The 21,994-nt window shown below is 45.0% G+C and overlaps 1 protein-coding gene and 1 pseudogene across 8 annotated transcripts in view; one reads left to right on the top strand and one right to left on the bottom strand.

Moving 5' to 3' along the window:
- Positions 1-21,994, top strand: part of Enthd1 (ENTH domain containing 1) — a 113,469-nt gene that overhangs the window by 81,845 nt on the left and 9,630 nt on the right. For 5 of the 8 annotated variants that reach the window (XM_030248626.1, XM_006521134.3, XM_017316685.2 and 2 more), the window contains one exon: positions 8,866-9,288. The exons of 1 other annotated variant lie outside the window; for it this stretch is intronic. In XM_030248626.1, the coding sequence (XP_030104486.1) occupies positions 8,866-9,288 (423 nt within the window). Of the gene's footprint in view, positions 1-8,865; positions 9,289-9,689; positions 9,871-21,994 lie in introns of those variants that run through there. 2 more of the 8 variants (XM_017316688.1, XM_017316686.1) reach the window with 2 other exon arrangements.
- Positions 5,401-7,422, bottom strand: Gm19141 (predicted gene, 19141; annotated as a pseudogene).

Raw genomic sequence — 21,994 nt, 5'->3', positions numbered from 1 at the left:
GGTGTGAGCGGGGATGGGGGGGCGTTCCTGTCTGTCAGCAGAGCCTCTTCACTCAACCAACCTGAAGGCTGTCAGGTGATCTTACACTGGCCAAGAACTCCACTGGTCTAACCCTTCCTGACCCAATGAGCAGGCTGGCTCTCTGGCACAGAGACAGTTTGCTGGGTTTGTTTGTTTTTTTTTTTTTTTTTTTTTTTTTTTTTTTTTTTTTTCCTGGCATGTTCGTATTAGTCTGTGTAAAAATCACAGCCTGGTGTCTTCCACAGAGAACGCACTGTCCTGAAGGATAACTATCAAGCCTAAGACAACTGGGTTTCAGGGTTCCATATTGTATTAATCAGGTATATTGGCAGGTGACTAAGGCAGGCTGGTGCAGTCTCATGATTTAATACTGAGTCTCCTATTGAGGAGTCAGCTGGAGAGATGCTGGAGAGAAAGCTCTGACATTCAGGTTTAAATTGAGAGAAAATGAGAAACCAGATAAAGCCAGGCAAAAAACAAATTAATTCACTCAGAACCCCTCCCTGCCTTTTCAGTGGAATTCACAGAAATTCTCTCCTGGAAAGGATTGGGACGCCTTTCGGAGCAACCACATATTTGTGTTCAAATATAGAAAGGCAGGATCAGTGCCATACCGTACTCCAGCAGAGCCCTCACGTTCTGAGAGCTTTAGAAGAGCATCCCTGAACGCTGGCCCCCCTTCATCTTCCCCCAAACCTTCTTCCCAGGAAATGATAAACAGGCTCAGACACAGATGAACCAGCTTGATCCTGTTCACATGCCCTGTATCCTCTGGATAAACAAAGTGATCCTGAGGTAGAGCTGAGGCGTGAGGCAGTTATGGGCTCACGCATGTATTCTGGGCATAGGATTGAGTAAAGGAGAAGCTCCTGAGTGCGGCTGGGTCTACCAACGTCCTGTCCCTTCCTCGGTCCCCCAGGCAGAAGAATGTTAAATTCATGAGTCTTTCATCTAATCCTTCTGCCCTTGAATCCTGCCTGATCCTGAATAAGCCCCTGGATATCTGGGCGTCTCCAGGTCATGTGTATCAAAGGACTGCATCGGGATATCCTTTCTTCCTTCCCTGGCCCTACAGATGATTTTGTTAGTGACCAGATCGTTGGGGACAGCAATGACTATCAGACATTCTACCAGTTCAATAGGGTTTACACTCTAAGGAGTGTCATTATACTGGAGGTGGCAGATCTGTACACAAGGAGTTAGACCGAGTTAGAAACAACACATTTGGTTAGTGCTGTGATCTCTGAGCTTAGGATGCTGTCTGACATATCTCCATACTTAATACATGTTTGTCGAATGAATGGATACATTTGAAATAATGAGGTTGGCTAAAGAAAAAGCAGGATTCATATACAGCATTCATTATGCAATAATGAGTAAGGAAAACAGATTCATTTTAACTTGAAAAGTTAAAAAAAAATTTTACCAAGTAAGAAATTGGATTGGGCCTTGAAGAATTAAATTGTCTTTGTTAGAGTGGGAGAGAGTCCTGCAGGCTGAGACATGTTCATAAGCAAGGCAAGGGCCCCTCTAAGGGACACCCACCCAAAAAGAGGGGCGTGGAGTGTGAGGACAGGAAAGCATCGCTGAGCCATGGTTTTCCAAGGGTAGTGATACACTTAATCATGCAGAGGTGTAAACTGCGTTAGATAGTTAGAGGACCGACCAGTCACTCTGGTGCGCTGTGTGGAGTGGACCAAGCAGGAAGATCCAGAGACTGTAGTGTGAGGGAAATTGATGGGGATGTCCACAGAGGTAAAGTAGATATGAAGGACAGGAGGTCAGGATGGGGAGCGGCAGAGCTCAGCAGAGACCAGGTTAAAAACGTGAGTGGACTGCAGACAGACCACCCTAGTTCTAACTGAGGCCAGCAGCAGATGACACCTCATTGTGGTCAGAAAAAGAGAAGTGTCAAGAATATACTGGTGACACTTCAGAGGAAAAGAGTGCCACAGAAGACAATGGGAAGGCTGCCCAAAGAATAGGAGGAGAGCAAAGTTCCACCAAGGTGACTAAGGAACAAGCCTCTGAAAGTGCCCTGCGATTTCTGTTTCCTTCCTCCCAACTCCTGCACATCAGGCAAGAGGCCCACAGGCCTGGCTTTCTCCTGGCTTTCTGGATGGAGCCTCTCCCCTTTCCACCACTCACTAATAACTGATAACACTACATGGCTTATGCCTGCCCTGCTGTTGGCACGTGGATGCTGGTTACAGCCTTCTTTCTTTGCTGACGTTCCATTTACTCGGGCTCTCTCCTGTCTTTCTCCTCTGCTCTGAATTTTTACTGTATTTGTATTGCTGGATGATTGGCCTACCTAGTGTCTCTCCAGAGCCTTACTACAGCCCACGGTAAATAGCAGGTATCAATTAGCTGGCCATTCCTCTCCCTCCAGTGCTCACTCCGGTCTTTCCCCCATCCCTGCCTTGGTATTTTTCATGGTCCTTGCTATCAGACACAGAGCTTCCCTCGTACTAGACAAACACTCGACCCCTGAGCCAAATCCCAGCCCGCAAAGTGTTGCTTGATTGAGCATTCTTGATTCTCAGTTTCACATACAGTATGCTTTGATGGCATGTGAAGCTGATGTCAGGGAGAGGCACATTAGGGACTAAATTTAACAGACCTTTGGGTTTCTTCTCTATGCAAAAGCATCCTGAAGGCTGTGAGGTCAGAACACAGGAACTTCATATATGATTGGCACTATATTGTGTGTAATTAAGTAAAACAGTGACTTCTTAGAGGCACTTTATCATTTCAGAAAAGGCAAGGATTAGGGTGAAGTGTTGTCCATGGAAATAGCTTCTAGAAGCAGTAATTGTTTGGGATGGGTCTTGTGGGGTTGGTAGGGTTTAAACCAGGAAAGGAGGAAGGTTAGCTGGTAGGCAAGACGCCAGGAGCAGGACTGGAGTCAGCCTGAGAACAGGGCTGTAGGTCGTTTCTGGGTGTGTGGCAGGTAACCATGGAGAGCCGAAGCTGTGGGATGCAGTTGGTGGCTGGCATAGGAGGGGCTTCCACATACAAACTATAAACAACTAGAGCAATGGCTATAGAAAAGTAAGTTGGCATGTTGCGTAGAAGGACGGGGTAGAACCGGCTGCCTTACTGTATGTAGACTCTTCAGAACAGTTCTATCTTCTGCTCAAGCAAATGTTTTTCTTTTTAAGATAATATGCTGTACATTTGAAATCAGTTTTTCAAGCATTCTGCCAACTGAGCTGTATCCCTAGCCATCATTGTGCTCTTTTTATATCGAAGTGTTCCGTTCACTGAATCCATTACCAGTGTGGGGCTGAGGGTACAGCTCAGTAGACGAGTGCTTGCCTAGCATAGACAAGACCCTAAGTTCATTTCCCAACAGAGTTTTTTAAAAAAAACAAACCACCCAACTTACTAATTTTAATAAAAGTCCAAGTAACCAGTTTGCAGTCTTCCTTCTAGACTGAAAGGGATTGATAAAAATAGAAGGACTTTGGTCTGAGATGTTGTTGAATTTTAAAAATATTTATTTACTTTGGTTCTTTGAGGTAGGGTGTCATGTAGCCCAGGTTGGCCTTGATTTTCCTGCCGCCAAACCCCAGGTGCCAGACAGAGCTTACATCATGAGCCTCTGCCCCGCCATCTCATTCACTCTTAAGCCTGTGGTTAATCTTTAGCTTTTGTACTAAGTACTAACATGGCATCTAGTCTCTACCCATGCAAATGCTGATACTTGTGTTGAGTATTCTTAAGATATTTTCAAGGGAAAGCGATTTCCATCCTGGGCTGTCCTGGTTTACATACCGCTGCATTTGGAAATAATTTCATTACATAAAGAGCAAAACATTTTTCTCAAATACAATGGAGTGTCAAGGGAAATATTTAAATAAAATCCCTCTTAAATAGTACTTTAAAGCAAATATAGTAACATATACATGCATTCTGAAATACCATAACTCTGGTTTCCTACTAGGATATATTAGTACTTCTAACAAAACCTTTTACCAACTAAATATAACTGGGTCACATGCTAATTAGTAATATTTCAGAAGAGATTATTTTCATCCACCAATTTTCTGTTTCCTCCCATTAGTATGAAGTTGTTAAACTGTGCTAAATTTAGAAAACAGAAGCATTACCTTCTCATTGGTTCTTGGGTCTGGGTTTTTCTTTCCATTGAAAAGACATTGATTGAGTGCATCCTCCGGGACTGGCACTGCTGGGTGCTGGGACTGAGACAACTTGAGGTGATGGAACCGACTGGGATGAGGCGAGAGTGAAGGAGTGCAGTGTTTCAGTTGTTCATCAGGCTCCATCCAGTCTTCGGTAGTGGAGGGCATAGTAAGACAAGGCAAAGACAGAAGGGCCAGGGCAGGCATTGAAGAGACAGTGGTACTTGAGTTGAATTTTCAAAGATACAAGAAGGCAGACATTGCAGTAGAAGGCTAGAATCACAGCACTCAAGAGACTGACAGGAGGACTTTGAATTCTAGGTCATATTCAACTACAGAGTCAGACATTGTCTCAAACCCCCCAAAAGTAATGGAAAACAATATAAATCTCTATCTATAGATAGACATATACACGACCATATATAATACAAATTATATAATATAACAATATATTACATACTAATATGTAATATTTATTTACCTTTTAAATCAGAATATGACTGGACACTATATTTCCATTCATAAGTATCGTTGAGTTACAAGACTTAGGGAAGCTTAGGATTTTGTTCTTGGTACTTTACTTTGGAAAACAAGCCTTGTAGGAAATTCCTGTCAAGTTGTTTCAGTTTGTATTCTTCTAAGACTAGTATATACAGAATTAACTACAGAGTATGAAAACTTAAAAAAAAATGGATTCTCAAAGTTGGCACTCAAGGTGTCTTAACAATTTTTTTCCCTTTTAAATGTGAAGCTATGTCTTAGAACACTTCAGTGACAGGTGATTTGGTCTACTAAGGAATCCAGCTCAACAGCTTAAATAGTTCAGATCACAAAGTTAACAATTGGTTACATTACATCTTAAAACAAACATTCTACCGCCTCTTGAAACAAGCCTACAGTCTCATGATATAAGTAGAAGGAGCTGGGCGATGGTGGCACACGCCTTTAGTCCCAGCACTTGGGAGGCAGAGGCAGGCAGATTTCTGAGTTCAAGGCCAGCCTGGTCTACAAAGTGAGTTCCAGGACAGCCAGGGCTACACAGAGAAACCCTGTCTCAAAAAAAAAAAAAAAAAAAAAAAAAAGAAGAAGCAGAAGGAAAGTTTATCTCCCCTTAATTTTCATGCCACACAGATGCTAGCAAAATGTTAACAAAAATAAACAAAACTCCTTGAAGACGCATCATCAGGGAATGAAATAAGCACTGAGCACGTGGTTCTTCTGCTGACTCTTCGTCTACTTCTCCCATGCTCGCTGTGTCCTCGTCTCCTCCGAGGGTGAGCATTTCTTCAGCTATAGCAGCACTGGCTTCGACCAAAGTGAGGTCGTCTTCATCAGTTCCCAGACCAAGCTTGCTCACCCTGTAGATCCTGTTCTCTTTGTCTAGGTATCTTCCAGAGTGAAGCCAGAAGTCAGGAGTCCAGCTCATACAGCAAGATGACCTGATCCTTCACAAACCTGCCATTCTGTCAGCCTGTGCCATAAGGTTTCAACAATGGAGCGGTCCGGTCATTTCCGTGCTGCCGTGTCACCCATTGTTGAGTTCTCTTTGAGGGCTTGAGCTTTCTTGATTCTTTTGTGTTTGCTGTTCACCCACATGTACTGTGATGAGACCACTTGGGGATGCCACCAATCGCTCTGACCCTTCCGACCTTCCCTCCAAGATGTCGTTCATACTTTTGCAGAGGTTCTTCAAACTTTGTCTTTTTCTCTTTCTGTTTTCTTTGACTCTTCTTAGTCTTCTACGAGTTCCAGGCCTTCTTTGGTAACTGACACTACAGTCTCTCCCTAGCCCTCAGCTGTGCACACATACTCATCAGTGGGCTCAGTCGCGTGGGTCACTTCTAAACCACGGCGTCAGAGATGTTCCATGAAAGCCAAGTTAGCGACTTGGTCCTTGGTCTCAGCTGAGATAAAGTGGACGCACTTCTGGTTTCCCTTCGTTCTGGGGCAGCAGTCCTTGGGAGGAAGCACCACTTCCCCACAAGCAGATGTGTAGCATCACGACAGCTCTGCCAGTTTCTTCGATTTTGAGTCTTCCTAAATTCCAAGCTTTACAGTTTTGAGACCTGCTCATAAAGCCTTTTGTAGTTCTCTTTACCTTTCCAGTTCAGCGAATAGTTCTAAGCATTTCTTGAACAAATTCTTTCTGATAACTTGCAGATTTTTGCTTTGCTGCAACATTTCATGGACAATATTTAGAGGGAGAGCCTCAGAACCCACCAGTGTTGTAATGCAATTCAGACACTCAGGAACTAACTCCTCACAGTTACCCGTGATGAAAACTGTGTACGTGCCACTTGATGGCCCTTTTTCTTTCTGTTTCCAAAGAGATGACAAGCAATGTGTCTTGGGACAAGAGAAGGGCTGGGAATTCCAGTTCTCCTTCAACAGACAATGCTTTACCACAACATGGTCTTCCCGACCGCCTCGTAGGCTCTTGCAGGCCTCACCATATTCTTCGTCAGGATGTCTGGTCCAAACAGGTTTTGTTTCACTTAGTTCTTGATCAATGTACTTTTCCTTAATCTTCTTCTTCTTGTTGTCACTACCCTTTTCTCCTTTCTCCTCAGAACCAGACATCTTCTATTTCTTCTTTTTTCTCTCTCTTGCTCTTTATCTCCTTTTTCTTCAGCCTCATCATTACTGACTTCCTTCTCTCATTTCTTCTCCACAAAGAGAATAATGGGGCAGCCAGTAAACTGGGAATGTCTCTCCACAACCTCCTCTCTCCTCCTTTCCTCCAGACACTCTGGCTTGGTTTCCTTTCGCATGTAAAGCAACCTTTGTCCCATGGCCTGTTGGTTCGCAGTGTCAGCCTTCACTGTGAATGATGGCTCTGCTAAGGACTTCCAGGTGTACACAATCACGTCATCAGCAACAAAACAGGCAGAGTAAAAGGCAACAGCAAACTGGCCAGCCATGGAGACATCTGCTCCAGCCTGCAAAGCCTCCACGACGGCCTTGGGGCTAGACTGGCAATAGTGCCAAGGTTAGCCTTGGTCATCCTGGTTCCAGTGTCCATAACAGTGAGGGGTTGGCCTTGTTTGCTGGGGATGAGGTTAACAGGCAGGTCCTTCCCAGAGTGATAACTAGGATCTACCACACTCTCATCGCTGATCTTACCCAGAGCATCTGATGAATTTGAAATGTGCTCCCTCAAAAAAATGTCTTTGTTTGAATAGAAAGTATTGATGAACAAGGACATTAACTGGAAAATTTTTGCCTTAAAGGGAAAAGTCTTAACCTTTTCCTCCTCCATTGGTTGGTCTTGGTTCTGGGTTTTATTAATCCCACTGGTTGAGAATAAGGCCACTACCACAATTTAAAGCCAACTTTGAAGCAAGCTTTGATTAAATACTGGCCAGGAGGATGAACTCTGGCCAGGTCTATACTTGGGTTCCCAGGGAATGGCCACAAGTCATGTTTCGCAGGGGCTTAAAAAGGCAAAAGTACCACAAGGCCACCATGTTTCCCATCAGGTCCAATCAGGGGCAAGCATATATCCTGATACACTTCCTGCCTGCATACCTCCCACCTACATCCAACCAAGGGCAAGTGTATATCCAGATGTGTTTCCTGTCCTTGGACCTCCCACCCACTTGTGCAGATAGGTCAGCAAACTTGTTTGGAGAGGTGTGAAAACGTAGACAGTAGCCTCCAGCATCCAGCTTTGGTTCTGTGTTCTCAGGCATCTTTGCTGAGTGACCACACATGAACTGGGCCGAGCTGCACAATGACAATGAAGCAACTACAATAACAAGCTTCTCTCCAGCCCCCGAAAGCCCTGAGGGCCGTGTGTTCGTTCTGGCGAGTTACATGGTGCACTTGCTGTTGTAGAGAATCACCTAACAGTGAACTCACAGTCAGCACATCCTTCTCCCTGGAGGAGGGGCCAGAGAATACACATGCTCTTCTCACTATGTTATGCTTCTCATTTCATCAATCTCTTAAGAAATAATTTTCCTCCTTTGCATATCCAAGTTAGGATGAGACTCTCTGAGAACAGCCCCTCACACAGGGGGTCGGGAGCTGGTCCTATCTAGAAATTCAGTCCAGGCCCCAGATGTGTGGGATCAGGCAGTGGTCACAGCCTAGGTTCACCTGCGGTTTTGGTTCCTTACCCTGCTTCAGCCGCTTCTGTTCATGATGCCCAGTTGGTCCCAGGCTCCCATGGTGCTACTGTGTGCTAGTAGCTACTGACAGAATGGACAGAACGTTTACATTGTAGGAGCCGTCAGAGCAGCTCTGGAAGAGTGTCTGTTGTCCTCACACAGACAAGAGATTCACTAAAAGGATGCTGCCCCATGAAGTGCTTCAGATGTGCCTCCTGGGAGAGACGCAGGGTTTCCTAAGGATAGAGTGATACATATTGTGTCTATTTTATCTTGTAAAGGATGAAGGTTTGAAGGTACTAAAAATATAGTGGCTCAGAGGCAGATCAGTGGGTGAAGGGAGAAATACTGAAAGGGACATTATTTGAAAATTTCCGTGCCTTGTGTTTTAGTACCACTGAAAGAAGGAGAGAGAAGGCAGCTACCAAATGACTAAGGCATCAGTTATAGCTCCAGGGTACTTGAAATAGAACATACCAGCCTAGCAGGAAAGCAGAGGACTAAATAGGAAAGATCCTATTTATTAAAATGGATTTTAAATGGAATGTTTCGGTTTTAATTTGGGGTTACTTGCTATTTTACAGAAGCTGTGTCTACTCCCCCAGAAAAAAACCCATCGATGCAGACAAGTGTAAGTTTAGGCAAGAAATTGGAGAGTGCCATTGCAAATACTATCACAGAAAGTCCCCCACAAACTCCTCAGGAAAAGCAGATGGCTGCAAAAAGCTTTGAAATGCCAACACCTTTACCAGCATTCTGGCCATCAGGTAAAGATGAGTTCGTCAGCCTGGCTTTGCGGATGTCCAAGTCTGAGTCCATATTCCACACCCAGTCCTCTGTGGAAACACTCTACGTCTCACCCACATTCAAAACCATTAGCCCACTGAATGAGACCAGTCAGGACCTCCAGACACCTGCACAGTTCAGCATCTGCCAGATGGAAGATGTGTGTCTCAAGCCTTTAGCCATGCGGGGTGAGTGGACCCCGAAACAAGCCAGTGAAGCAGGTGAGATGCTCTGCAGAGGCATTGTGTGGCCTCTCTCCTTCTGTCCCTGTCTTCTCTCCTCTCAGTCTCTGTCAATTCTATTGCATTACATGCACCACTGAAGGATTTCTTGGGTAGTCTTGTGTCTCTCTCATAGTTGCAGATAATTCAAGCAAGTACTTGATCGAATATATTACCTTCAGTTCTAAAAATTTCTGTGTAAACCAAATTAGATGTTACTGGCATTACCTGAGGCTTCCAGTTAGACATGTAGGTAACTCATGAAGGGATTGTGTGCAAAAGACATGGGGCTTTTTTATGTGTACTGGCACATGTGTGCACAGCTGTGTATACATTCTTTAAGGCTCTATACTATTTGCATCAATGGGGCAAGGGACGATGTCCTTTCTCTGTCTTTATAGAAACATCAAGGAGCTGGGCATAGCAGGACATACCTGTTACCCCAGCACTCTGGAGCCAAGGCTGGGGATAGAGTTCAAGGGAAGCAGGGCTGTGCAATGAGCCCTTGTGTAAAACAAAACGGAATGGAGTGGGCTGCATGTGGTATTGATTGTGATAGAGGATCAAGCCCAGCTGTTGACTGCCAGCTATTAAATCTTGCATTGTGCAATTATGTTTTCTTTTTCAAAGTTAATTGGTTAAAAAAAAAACTGTTTGTGTGTGAATTTTTCAAAAACAAAGTGGTGGTTTTGATGGTGATTCTGTATGGTAATGCTTACCAACTCATATAAATTCAAAGATTTTAACATAAGTCTTTTAAACTGCTTCAAACACAAATTAAAAATGCATATAAACAAAAATATTGGCAGCCTACATATTAATAAATAAACCTACACATTAATAAAAACCTACATATTAATAAAAACGGTGGAAGCAGCGTGCAGGGGTTAAATGAATTGATCTTGGTGTCAAGGGTAGCGAACAACAGAAGAATCTCTTTGAAAGCGAGATTTCAGATATAAACCTTTTTGGTATTGACCTAAAGGTAGTAAAACTGAGTCTTAGGGTTGGCAAGATGGCTCAGGAGGTGATGATGTGAGTTTGACCCCCAGGATCCCACACAGGAAGCAGAGCACCTGCTACTCAGCACGTTCTCTTTTGGCTTTCAAGTTCACTGTGACTCAAATGTGTACGCACACACACAGAAGGATGGATGGGTAGATGGATGGATGGATGGATAACAAATAAAATGTAATTTTAAAAATGAATCTTTGTTTTGTCCTCAAATTCGCTTTCCTTCAGACTGCCTGCCGAGGAAGCCACCTAGCACTATGCTTGCTGGCCTCTGACTTGACTGTCCTCTGAGAAGGGTTACTGTCCTCTGCTAGGGTTACAGTGAAGTCGATATAGACCTTCTAATCCCACCTCTTAGTACCAGTCTAAAGGCTGTGGAACCTGGGAGAATGGAGCCGATAAATGAGTGGGACCAAAGTCTCATGCAATAACCAACTTTACTCAGAGCATCGGACAATTTGTACTCTAAGGGTTAAAGAGAATCACATGAGTTCAGTGTACAACCACAAGGACCAACGAAAGCATGTTTTTCATAGAGGCAGTTAATTGAATAACAACAGTTAATTGAATAACAACAGTGAGCAATAAAAAGTAATCTGAGATAAACCCACTCCTGTCCACTGCACCTGGGAGGAGCACAAATGACATTCCAAGGACAATCCATGTTCTGAAGAAGCTGGGGTCGTCAGACTCCCATCTTGTTTTCTTGGAGTGTTCTCACAAGCACTCAGAATTCTCACAGCTCTATCCTTGGATCATGTTCTGACACACCTCTAATAATATTAAAGCTGAAACATTACTCAAAGCGTGTTTATCAAAAGCCTCTCTAAAGGAGAAATGCAGTGAGTCTGCACCCAGGGAGAAGAGCATTCTGATGAGTCCTGTTGACCTCAGTCATTCCCCTCCTTGGGTAAGAAGTGGGGCCCCAGCCTCACTGGGCTTTGGACACAGTTTGAGTTTGGGGTTCCAAAGTATCTCAAAGCCCAAAGTGACTCAGGGCCAGCGAGGGAACAAGAAACCACAGGAAAGGAATTCTTTGTCTCTGCAAGTGCATGCTGCAGAGCTGTGTGTTCTCAGCAAGGAAGAAACTAAAGCGGGGGAGTGGGGAGTTTCTTAGAGACCAACAGCTAAGCGGAGCCTCTGATGACCGTCTGACGCCAGGAGACAGCCAGCATCCGGGCAGATGCTCCTCTCTTGTTCAGCTAGGCCCTGGGGACCTGACAGGCTCTACACTCAGAGCTACACTCTAAGAAGGACAACACTAGACACAGCACTGTCCTTCATGCAGAAAATTCACATAGTCTAGAACACAGTGACTGCCTCGGGCTCCATTTGGCATCTAGAAGACAGGCTTTTTTGTGAAAGCTGCTATAATTTTTGATGGAAATTTTCCATCAAGTCATTTCTATCCATGTTGCATAAAGGCTCAGAGGAAAATTTAAAGTTGAAGAATAGAGTCCTGAAATGAAGCCCCTGAGTATATGCTACTCCATGTGGTCCAGCAGGAACGCCCAGCCTTTGATACTGTCACACAACACTGTTACCTACAAAGTTTACACACAAGAACCAAGGCCGGAGCCATCAGCAATATAATGACACAGAGGCTTTTCAATATTTAAAAACATAGGCCTTTCAGCTAGGGCAGTCTCCCAGATACTCTAACCGGACTAATCTTGGCACTATGTCCTGCCGTGTGGACAGCTCTGCCTCTCAGCCCCTCCCTGGTCTGTCCTTGGAATCTCCCATGTCTTGTTTCTTCTAGCATCACTCTCTCTGCCCAGAGGATCCAGCCTCTACTTTCTGTCCAGCTATTGGCCCTTAGTTCTTTGTTTGTTTGTTTGTTTGTTTTTGTTTTTCGAGACAGGGGGGTTTCTCTGTATAGCTCTGGCTGTCCTGGAACTCACTTTGTAGGCCAGGCTGGCCTCTAATTCAGAAATCCACCTGCCTCTGCCTCCCAAGTGCTGGGATTAAAGGTGTACGCCACCACTGCCTGGTGGCCCTTAGTTCTTTATGTGAGGAAGGATAAATATATATAAAATATGAGACCAGTGATGGGCCATAGAAATAACAATACCAAGATTCTGCCAGAATTTAGCTCTCTGCCAGTACAGAATTAACAATTGAATACACAGAGCCACACCTTCACACAATGTGCCCCAATACACCAGAAAAACTCACAGAACTCTCATATGTTAAGTAAATTCATGATCTTTAATTGGGCTGGATTCATGCATGTCCTCAGCTATGTGTGGCCACATGCAGCTTAGACCATGTGTATGAAATCCCTGGTAGAGCAACAGGGGAGAATTCAGTGAACAGAGCATTAGTGTGGTGTGAAGGAAATCTTAGGGAAGACTGAGATGGCTGAACCCATAAACTCTGCCCAAATCTTTGGCTAATTACTAACTAAACTCACAGTGGGACTGCAGTGTACCCCTTGGTACACTGTACAGAGTACCCTCCAAGCCCTGCGGGAAACCAAAAGAAAGGAAAGAAAGCCTTTAGCTTCTGTCCACTTTGTGGCTAACCGTTTGAAGAGTCAGGCAAGTTATCTGCCTACAGGAATGAAAGTAGTCTCTGGAGGACTGTCATAGAACCAAGAGGCTCTACAAACATATACTTCAGTGTTTTTAAATGCCTGGCATGGAGCTGGAGGGTTGGCTTGGTGCTTAAGAGAATGTGGCGCTCTTACAGAGGGCCTAAGATCAGTGTCCAGCAGCTCCATTGGGTACCTCACAGCAGCCTGTAGCTCCAGCTGCAAGGGCTCCAGTGATCTCTTTTATACTCACAGACACCCACATTCACATGCACGAACGCGCACGCATGCACGCGCCAACACACATATACACATAAATAAATAAATAAATAAATAAATTCCAGACATTTGAAGAAATAGGAAAATGTGAGCCATAAGGAAGACATGAAAGAAGTTTCTAGAAGTTGGCCATGATGACAGAGATACTGGGATTAGCAGACGAGTTCATGAGGCAGCCATTAAAACTGTATTCAAGAAAGTATCCTGGCATGCTGGGGAACACATGTTGGCTATGCAGCACTCATGAGGCTAGGTCCAGAGGATAGTGAGTTCAAGGCTAGTCTAGACCACATAGTGAGTGTGAAGGTAGCCTTGCTAAAACAGCAGGGCACTGTAGCAACAAACAAGGAAATATTGTATTCCAGGACTTTAAAGTGTCGAAATGGATGCACAGAGAGGACAGTCTCAGAAGACAACACTATAAAAACGTAACGGAGCAGAGATGGAAATGAATTGAAATGACCAACTCACTGGATGGCTTTAGCGGTAGACTGCAAATGAAGGAGGGAAAACTAACTGAATTTGAAGATACATCAACAGGAATTACCTAATCTGGAAAACGGGAGGTAAATAAGTAGAGGGAGACAGCCTGCAGGAGCTTACCAGGCAGTCTGACGCTGGTGTGACAGGAGTCCCAGAAGACAAAGAAAGTAGAGAAGGCAGAAACATTATGTGAAGAGATCCTGGTCCCAGCCTCCTAAATGTATGGCTAGAATAAGCTCCCAGACTGAAAATGTTCAAACAGAATAAATACAAAGAAAACTATGCCCAGGATTGTCATCACTAAACACGTGGACCCCACGGGCAAGGTTTAAAAGCAGTGAGAGAAAGAGTTGTGTTCATACAAAAATCACACGTGGATGCTGGCGGTGTGGACGCTGCCTCAGCTTCCGTCAGGAGCTCTGAGAAACAGCAAGAGGCCAGCTCACAGATCAGAAGACAAAACCTATCAGTCAGAAATTCCATATCTAAAAAAAATTTAAATAAATGAAAAAAGTGTTCAAAGACAGAAACTTAACTCATAATCAAGAAATCTATTAAAAAATCTATAAAAATTTGAGAGAAATTTTATACAAACAGGAAACCATACTATAACTTGAATCTACAAAAATGATGTCTTGGAAATGATGATAGCTGAGTAAATATAAAATATTATTTTTCTTCTCGTCGAAAAAGAACATGTAGAAAATATACATGCAAAAATATAATTCTATATTTTTGTGTTTAAAACACATAGAGAAATAATGTAACATCACAGCCTAGAGAACATGGAGTTCGTGAGACGGCACCATTAATGAAGTCCACAGTTTACACAGAACACTGCAGTATTAACCCTGACTCATAGAAGGGTAAACATGTATTTAATCGCATTTTGAAAACAGAGAGTGTAGGCTGGCAAGGTGGCTCAGCAGGGGTTTCAGCATCCACATCGGTGGCTCACAGCTGCTGGTAGTCTTAACTTCCCTCTGGTCTCCATGAGTGCCCGCACCCATGTGCACACACTCACACACAGGCATACTTACACACATTGTTTAGAATAGTAAGTCTTTAAAAAAAAAAAAAAAGGAAAGGAGAAAATGTGGTTCTGGGGGTGGTGGTCCAAACCTGTAACCCAGCAGAGGCAGAGACAGAGGCCAAAGGACAGAGAGTTGAAAGGTCAGCCTGGGAATATAGCAAGACCTTGTCTTATAAAACTAAGCGCTGGGGATCTAGCCCAGGAGAGAGCACTTGCCAAGGGTGCAGAAAGCCCCAGGTTTTGTCCCCAGCACTAAAGAGAAAGAAGAAAGAAAGAAAATTAATTTAGAATACTAAAGCTATATTTAATACAAAAGAAAGAAAAGGACTGGAGAAATGGCTCAGCAGTTAAGAACACCAGCTGCTCTTCCAGAGGTCCTGAGTTCAGTTTCCAGCACCATCTGTAATGGGATCCGATGCCCTTTTCTGGCCTGCAGGCATATATGAAGGCAGAACGCTGTATACATAGTAAATAAATATTTTTTAAAGAAAGAAGGATAAAAATCAAACAAATGGAATAAATTAGTGGAGCTGATGACAGCCTAAACAGTAATGTGATGTCTGCTGTGGGAGCCCAAGGACATGAATTTTATCTCCAGCAACCACACAGAGCTGGGCGTGTCAGGCCCTTAGGTCCCAGGCTAGGGAGGAAAGATGGGAGTCCCCTGGACAAAATGCCTAGCTAGACTAGTGAGTTGGCAAATTCCAAGTTCAGCAAAGTGTCCTGGCTCAAAATCTCAAGTGAGGAACGATAAAGACACCCCACGTCAGCCTCTGGCCTCCTTGTAAATACACACTCTAGTGCATAGGCCCCACACTCAAGTGCACCCTCACACACACAAATGTAAAATCTAGCAATAACTTTTAAAAACCCAAACCTTGAAGTGGATGTTCTCCAGGTACGAGATTAAGTTAGAAGTGATAATAAAATTCTCAGAAGAACCCTAAGTGTTATCTATGAGACAAAGAAGAAACTGAAGGTTAAATGAGGAATACTTCCAACAATGATTGATAATAAGAAAGACAGTAACGGGGAGTGAGGATGTAGCTCAGTGGTAGGACATGTGCTTGGCCTGCTTGAGCCCCAGGTTTAATCCCCAGCCATGGGGAGTGGGGTGTGGGGAGGGGTGATAGAGAAGATCCTATAAATACCAACTTCAAGGGATTATAATAGAGTATTATATTATCAATGGGTGTGGCTCCTTAGTTGAGATGGATAAGCTGGTAAATGCAGAAACTGACCTGAGATGACCTTTTTATTTATTTATCAAGTCATAGATAAATGAGAGATTCATGTGCATGTGTGTGTATGTTTCCATATGAAAGGTGTGTGTTATAATATATGCATTTGTATGCCTATGTTAAAGGCACATATATATTAGGGAAATGCATACAGACACAAATATACACACACACACATATATATGCGTGTGTATAATATATATATATACATATATATATTAGTATGTTACCAGAAACGTCTTAGAAACAGTGACTCAGTCCCATGTAGTTTCCTGGCAAACTCTAAGGAAGGCGGAACATCAGTCTTGCACCTGTTCTTCCTGGACACTGACAGAGCATCACCCATCGCTTCATGCAGATGGCTAATCTGCTACCCAGGTCCAACAAACAATGCAAGAAAAGTAAATTAGAGAACAACATAGATGAACATCAGATGCAGAAAGTCTTAAGGTGTTAGCAAATAGAGTCCACCAAGCCTGAAAAGTGCCAATGTGCCATGACCCAGGGGCTTCTTCCCAGAGCTGTGGCATTGCCTTGACGTTTGAAAATGAATCTGGGCAATTCACCACATTAATAGAATAAGATTTAAAATGATATAATTGTCTTGATTCGTGTAGAGAATTGATACAATTGTACATTCAATTATGATTATAAAAAATGTAAGCAAATTAGGAATAAAAAGGAACTTCCCTCAAAGCTGATAAGAAGCGTATTTAAAAACTGGGCTGCAGACATAATTAATGATGAAAGAGCCAGTGCTGTTCTGTCTGCTTCAGAAGGAGGCTGTGTGCGTTCCGACACCACTTTTATTCAGTGGTGTGTGAGAGGGCTTGGTGCGGCAAGTAGGCCATAAGAAGAGATAGAGGGCATGAATACTGGAAAGGAAAAGAGAGCATTGCCTTTGTCCAATGACAATATGATTCTTTATGTAGAAAATTCACACACACACCCCCGAAAGGACAGAAGGTCACCATATAAAATAAATGACAGCCAGGTGCTGCTCAGGGGCTGCCTGGGCAATAGAGCAGGGGTCTATCTCCAGACAAAATGGAAATCGTATTACTGCTCACCAACTGTGGACAGTTAGAAGTTAGAATTAAAGGGACTGGAGAGATGGCTTTATAGTTAAATTCTGCACTTCCCTTGTAGAGGGCCAAAGTTTCCTTTCCAGAACTCTTATTGGGTAGTTCCCAGATGCCTGTGACTCTAGCTCCAGGGCACCCAATGCCATCTTTTGGCCTCTTTGGGTGCAAGTGTGCGTGTACACACACACACACACACACACACACACACACACACACAGAGTATTTTTTAAAATAACAAAAAGCAAAGGAACAGTATCATTTGCATAAGTAGCACTTTAAAAAATCTTACATTGAGATCTGGGGTGTGACCCAGTTGGTAGGATGTAGGAAGCCCTGGGTTCCATCCTGAACCCTGCATAAACCAGGCATGGGGCACACACTGATAATCCCAGCCCTGGGGAGGTACGGACAGGTCAGAAGTTCAAGATCCTCCTCAGCTACTTAGTAGAGGCTATCCTGGGGTACATGAGACCATGTCACAGAAAGAGTAAAGCAGCCCCTGCCCAGAAAACTATGTACTGTTTCTGAGAGCAGCTGAGGGCCTGAGCAAATGGGCAGGTGCTCTACCCAATCCAGTCAGCGTCACTGGCCAAGATGCCGTCTGTCTGTGTGTTGCCAAGATGCCGTCTGTCTGTGTGTTGCTCTGCTGACTTAGTGCAGCCCCAGAAGGCTTTTGTGGGTAGAAGGCGGCTTAGAAGTTGACCAGTTGGTTCTTACATTACTCTCCATTGGAAACAGAAAGCATGTATGTAAAAGAGGCCAAAGCAGAACCATTCAAGATACATCATGAAGCAAGATATCATAGTGCATGAATGTGAGGGGACAGGAGCATTGGTTTTATAGTGTGAAACGTTTACAGCTGTTGGAGTGCAGGCCCTGGGTGGGAGGCCCTGGCCGTCAGTCAGGATGACCGGCTGAATAGCAACAGAATTAATCTGTCCTGCAGTACCGCAGTGGTGCTCAATCTCCTGCTCCGTTTCTTCCCTGACTCTTACTTATAATCTATATTTGATTTCTTTAAAAATTAATTTGGACCTTAATTTCTTTTTCCAATTTTGTTAATAGAGGAGAAAGATGGGTAGGTAGATGATAGATGGAGAGATAGATAATATATTTATGTGACATTGATAAATTTTACACTTACTGCAAATTGTTAAAAAATCTCTGTTACTAAGTTAGCATTAAATTATGTTTGTGTTGGTTACTTCTTTCAAGTTATTGTATCTGCCTGTCTGTCTGTCTATCTATCTATCTGTCATGGATGTGGATGTGTGGATGTGTGGATGTGTGGATGTGGCACAGCTCAGTTATGGAGGTCAGAGGACAGACTGCAGAATTCTCCTTTTGCACTGTGTGGGTCCCAGGGATAGGACTCAGCTCATCGAGCTTGGCACAGGTACCTTGCCCACTGAGCCATCTCAACAGCCCAGAGAGCCCTGACAGAAGAGACACTGAATTTGATATAAAGAACGATGGCAGATTTCTCAGTGCTGGGGAGACTGGAGACTAAACCAAGCCCTTTAAACCTCACCAGGAAACCTAAAGAAGGCTCCTAATAGGCTGGAAGCACTTCTGTGACAGCGCTGGCTCCAGAGCCAGACCGTCTGGGTTTATGATCCCAGTTTCCCTGCCTCTCACAGTATAGTAACTGAGCGAGACACTCGGCCTCTCTGTGGGGCAGATAATAATGGCTCTGCTACATGGAGTTCATAAAAGCCACGCCTTCTGTGGGGGACTTGATACTCAGACGTGCAGTCTCTGCTCCTGCTGCTCAGATGCACATGTGCTTAGAGCTGCACGCCCGCAGTGGGCTCCTCACCCTCAGGATCTCTCTGTTGGTGTCCTTCTCATGCCTTCTCAGACGATACACAGATACACACCTGTCGTGGTTGGGGTTTCTGTCTCTGTAATGGAGCACCATGACCAAAAGCAGCTTGAGAATGAAAGGGTTTATTTCATCTTACACTTCCAGGTAACCATCCATCACAGTGGGAAGTCAGGGCAGGAACCTGGAGGCAAGAGCTGAGGCAGAAGCCATAAAAGAGTATTTCTTAATGGCGTTGCTACCCATGGCTTGCTCAGCATGCTTTCTTATAGAACCCAGGACCACCAGCCCAGGGCTGGCACCACCCACAGTGGGCTAGGTCCTCCCCTAGGAATCACTAATTGAGAAGGTGCCTGACAGTCAGAACGTACGGAGGCATTTTCTCAATAGAGGGTCCCTGCTTTCAGATAACTCTAGCTTGTGTCAAGTTGACATAAAACTAGCCCTCACAATACCTTCCTCCTAGAAAAAGCCATTCTCACTGTGGAACGGTACCGAGATGTAACTGAGCACAGAGATTCTGGAAAGCTCCGGCTCAGTCCCCAGGAAGCAGACATTCAGCTGTGGATTGATTACCACATTTTTCACAAAAAGAACAAATCGCCTTCCAAGCCCTGAGCAGCCAGGTTTCTGCCTCTCAGCAGCCTGTGTTCTCTTGTCAGATACTTCTTGTTTCATCCTCTGATGCAGTTCCCTCTCGCTGGCGTTCACCTGCCCACCCCTGCCCCAGTCACCCCTGCTCCATTCGCCCCTGTCTATCCTTCCAAGAGCGTCCCAAACATGTGCCCTTGGGATTTAGATGCTTCGGCTCATGATCTCCCCTCTGTCTCCCATAAAGCCTTCGGTTGCTCTTACTAAACATCAGCTACTTATAGACTCATTGGGCACACTCTGCCCCAGCTAGAATGTAAGTAGCGTCCCTGCCTGTCCAGTGTGTGGCTGTGCCACCAGCTCCAGGCACAGCACCTGTACACAGCAGGTGTTAGTGTTCGTAAGTCAGCTAAAAGCAGCTTAGATAACAGAAATGGTGCAGGGTCACAGAAATATAGAAGGGGACACTGGTGCATTAGGTCAGAGGGACAGGAGACTGAAGGGTAGGTAGTTAAGCAGATTGAACTTGAGGGCTAGAGAGATGGCTCAGCAGTTAGGCACCCGTACTACTGTTACCGAGGACCTAAGCTTGGTTCCCAACACCCACTCTGAGAGCTCCTAACCACTTAGTAATTCTAGTTCAGACTAGAACTCACAGTTATTCTAATGCAGAGCAACTAAAGACTGCAGAGGAGGAGGTGCAGGGAGGTAGCCAGGGGTCCCAGTGAGACATGTCCCTGGAAGATGGACCTGGGTCCAGAGCCCAGAAAGAAACAGAAGTGTCTTTGTGCAGGCAAGAGGCTGTTCCCCTGGGGTCTGCTTGCTGTTTTGAAGCTGAAAGCCTCTATATAGCCTGCTTCCTAAGTTCCAACCTTAGTTCCTTCTTGCCAGGGGGTAGAGGAATAGGAAGATGGGGGTAATGAGGCAGGGGGATAGGTGTGGGGGCACCTGTGGTGGCAACTTGACAGGATCTAGAATCACCCAGGAGACAGACCTCTGGTCTATGAGGGACTTTATAGATCAGGTTAATTGAAGTGGAAAGACCCACCCTGCTGTGGGCTGCAGCATTTCAGGGGCTGAGCAGAGCACCAGCATCCAAGGCTCTCTGCTTCCTGACTAGGTATACAATGCCAGCTGCCTTGTGTTCCTGGCCTCATGGTCTCCCCACCATGATGTGCTACTGAACTGTGGTCCAAAGTAACCCTTCCTCTCTTGATGGGTCACGGCAGCAATAAAGTAACCGAAGACTTCTGCAGAGCCTAGAAGAGGGTTTGGCGTGGTTAGAGACATGAAGAGTGCCTCTTGGCAGAAGAAGCTGAGGGAACACTGGTCCTGTAGGAGCAGACACCCATGCCCTCTGCTTCACAGAGCCCGGGTCTCTAGGAACTGCAGCCTGGGTGCAGGATGAAAGAGATGGAGAATTCACTCTCACAGGGTCGGGAGAGGCCAGCAGGAGAGCGCCTCTGGCTGCAAACTGTGCTGGGGAAGAGAGTGCAAGGCATGCAGCCCGACTGCCCTACAGACAGGCTTCGGGAGCTTTTGTGCTACTGTGGCAGTAAAGGACAGTAAATGCCACCCAAGCCACACAGCGCTGGAGACCACAGTGTTCGACATCTTGTCCTTACAGCAAAGGAATGAGATGAGGCAGAAAGCACAGGGGCGGGGCTTCAGAAAGCACAGGGGCGGGGCTTCAGAAAGCACAGGGGCGGAGCATGGGAAATCTGAGGAGAAAGGAGACTGTGAATAGTGGGGGAAAGCACAGAGGGGCCACTGGTCCTGCAGCCTCAGCGGGGCTCCTGTGAATGCTGAAGGGTGATGAGATGGGAGTGAGAAGTAAGGCAATCTGAGAACCCAGACTTGAGAGCAGGGCAGTTCTGAATATTCACGTGTTTCAGGTGGCTGAAGGTCACAGCCATGGAGAAATTCGGGAAATGATTCTGGGTGTCCAAAGACTACACTAGGGCTGATGGAGAATAAGGAAGCTCTTCTGACTTTCCGAAGTGTTTATATGAAGGGTCCTAGCCTGACATCACTAACTCATTGGAGTGAAGTAAATTGAACAAATTCAAACGCACTTGCACATGCCTGTCTCGGTGATGTTGTATAGGTGGAGGCGCCACCTGCACACCTCAGTACTCTTCTCAGTGTCAGCTCCTTCTGGCCCTTGGTCCTGAAGAGGGACCCCTGGGCAGCCCACTGCCTCCCCTAGCTTTGATTTTGTTACTCTCTGTAGCTCAGACAGCTTACTGTTTCCTGTCATTATGTTTCCTTATCAGCCTAAACAGACAAGGAATGACCGGTTCACCCCCTGCTCTCAAGTCACAGCTGCCTGCTGCATAGTCTCTTAGAGGTACACAGCTGCACTGATGCAGGACAGCAGTGGTGTGTGCTCTGGCCTCAAGAGTGGAAGTTCCTGTCTTTAGCCAACAGTTCTGTGCAGTTCTCTGTGGGTTCACCTCTGCTGGCGAGATAACCAAGCAGGCACAGCAGACTCTGAACTGTAAAAGCCTTCAGAGCCAGAAAAAAACAAAACCAAAAACATTCCCTTTAAAAAGTGAGGACGTGTGGGGCTGGGGAGATGGTTCGTGGGTAAGAACACCTGCCTGCCTGCCGCACAAG

The sequence above is a fragment of the Mus musculus genome, chromosome 15 (genome assembly GCF_000001635.26).
Source record: "Mus musculus strain C57BL/6J chromosome 15, GRCm38.p6 C57BL/6J".
Lineage (NCBI taxonomy): Eukaryota > Metazoa > Chordata > Mammalia > Rodentia > Muridae > Mus > Mus musculus.
The sequence above is the reverse complement of the archived record's forward strand: the minus strand, read 5'-3'. Positions and strand labels throughout refer to the sequence as shown.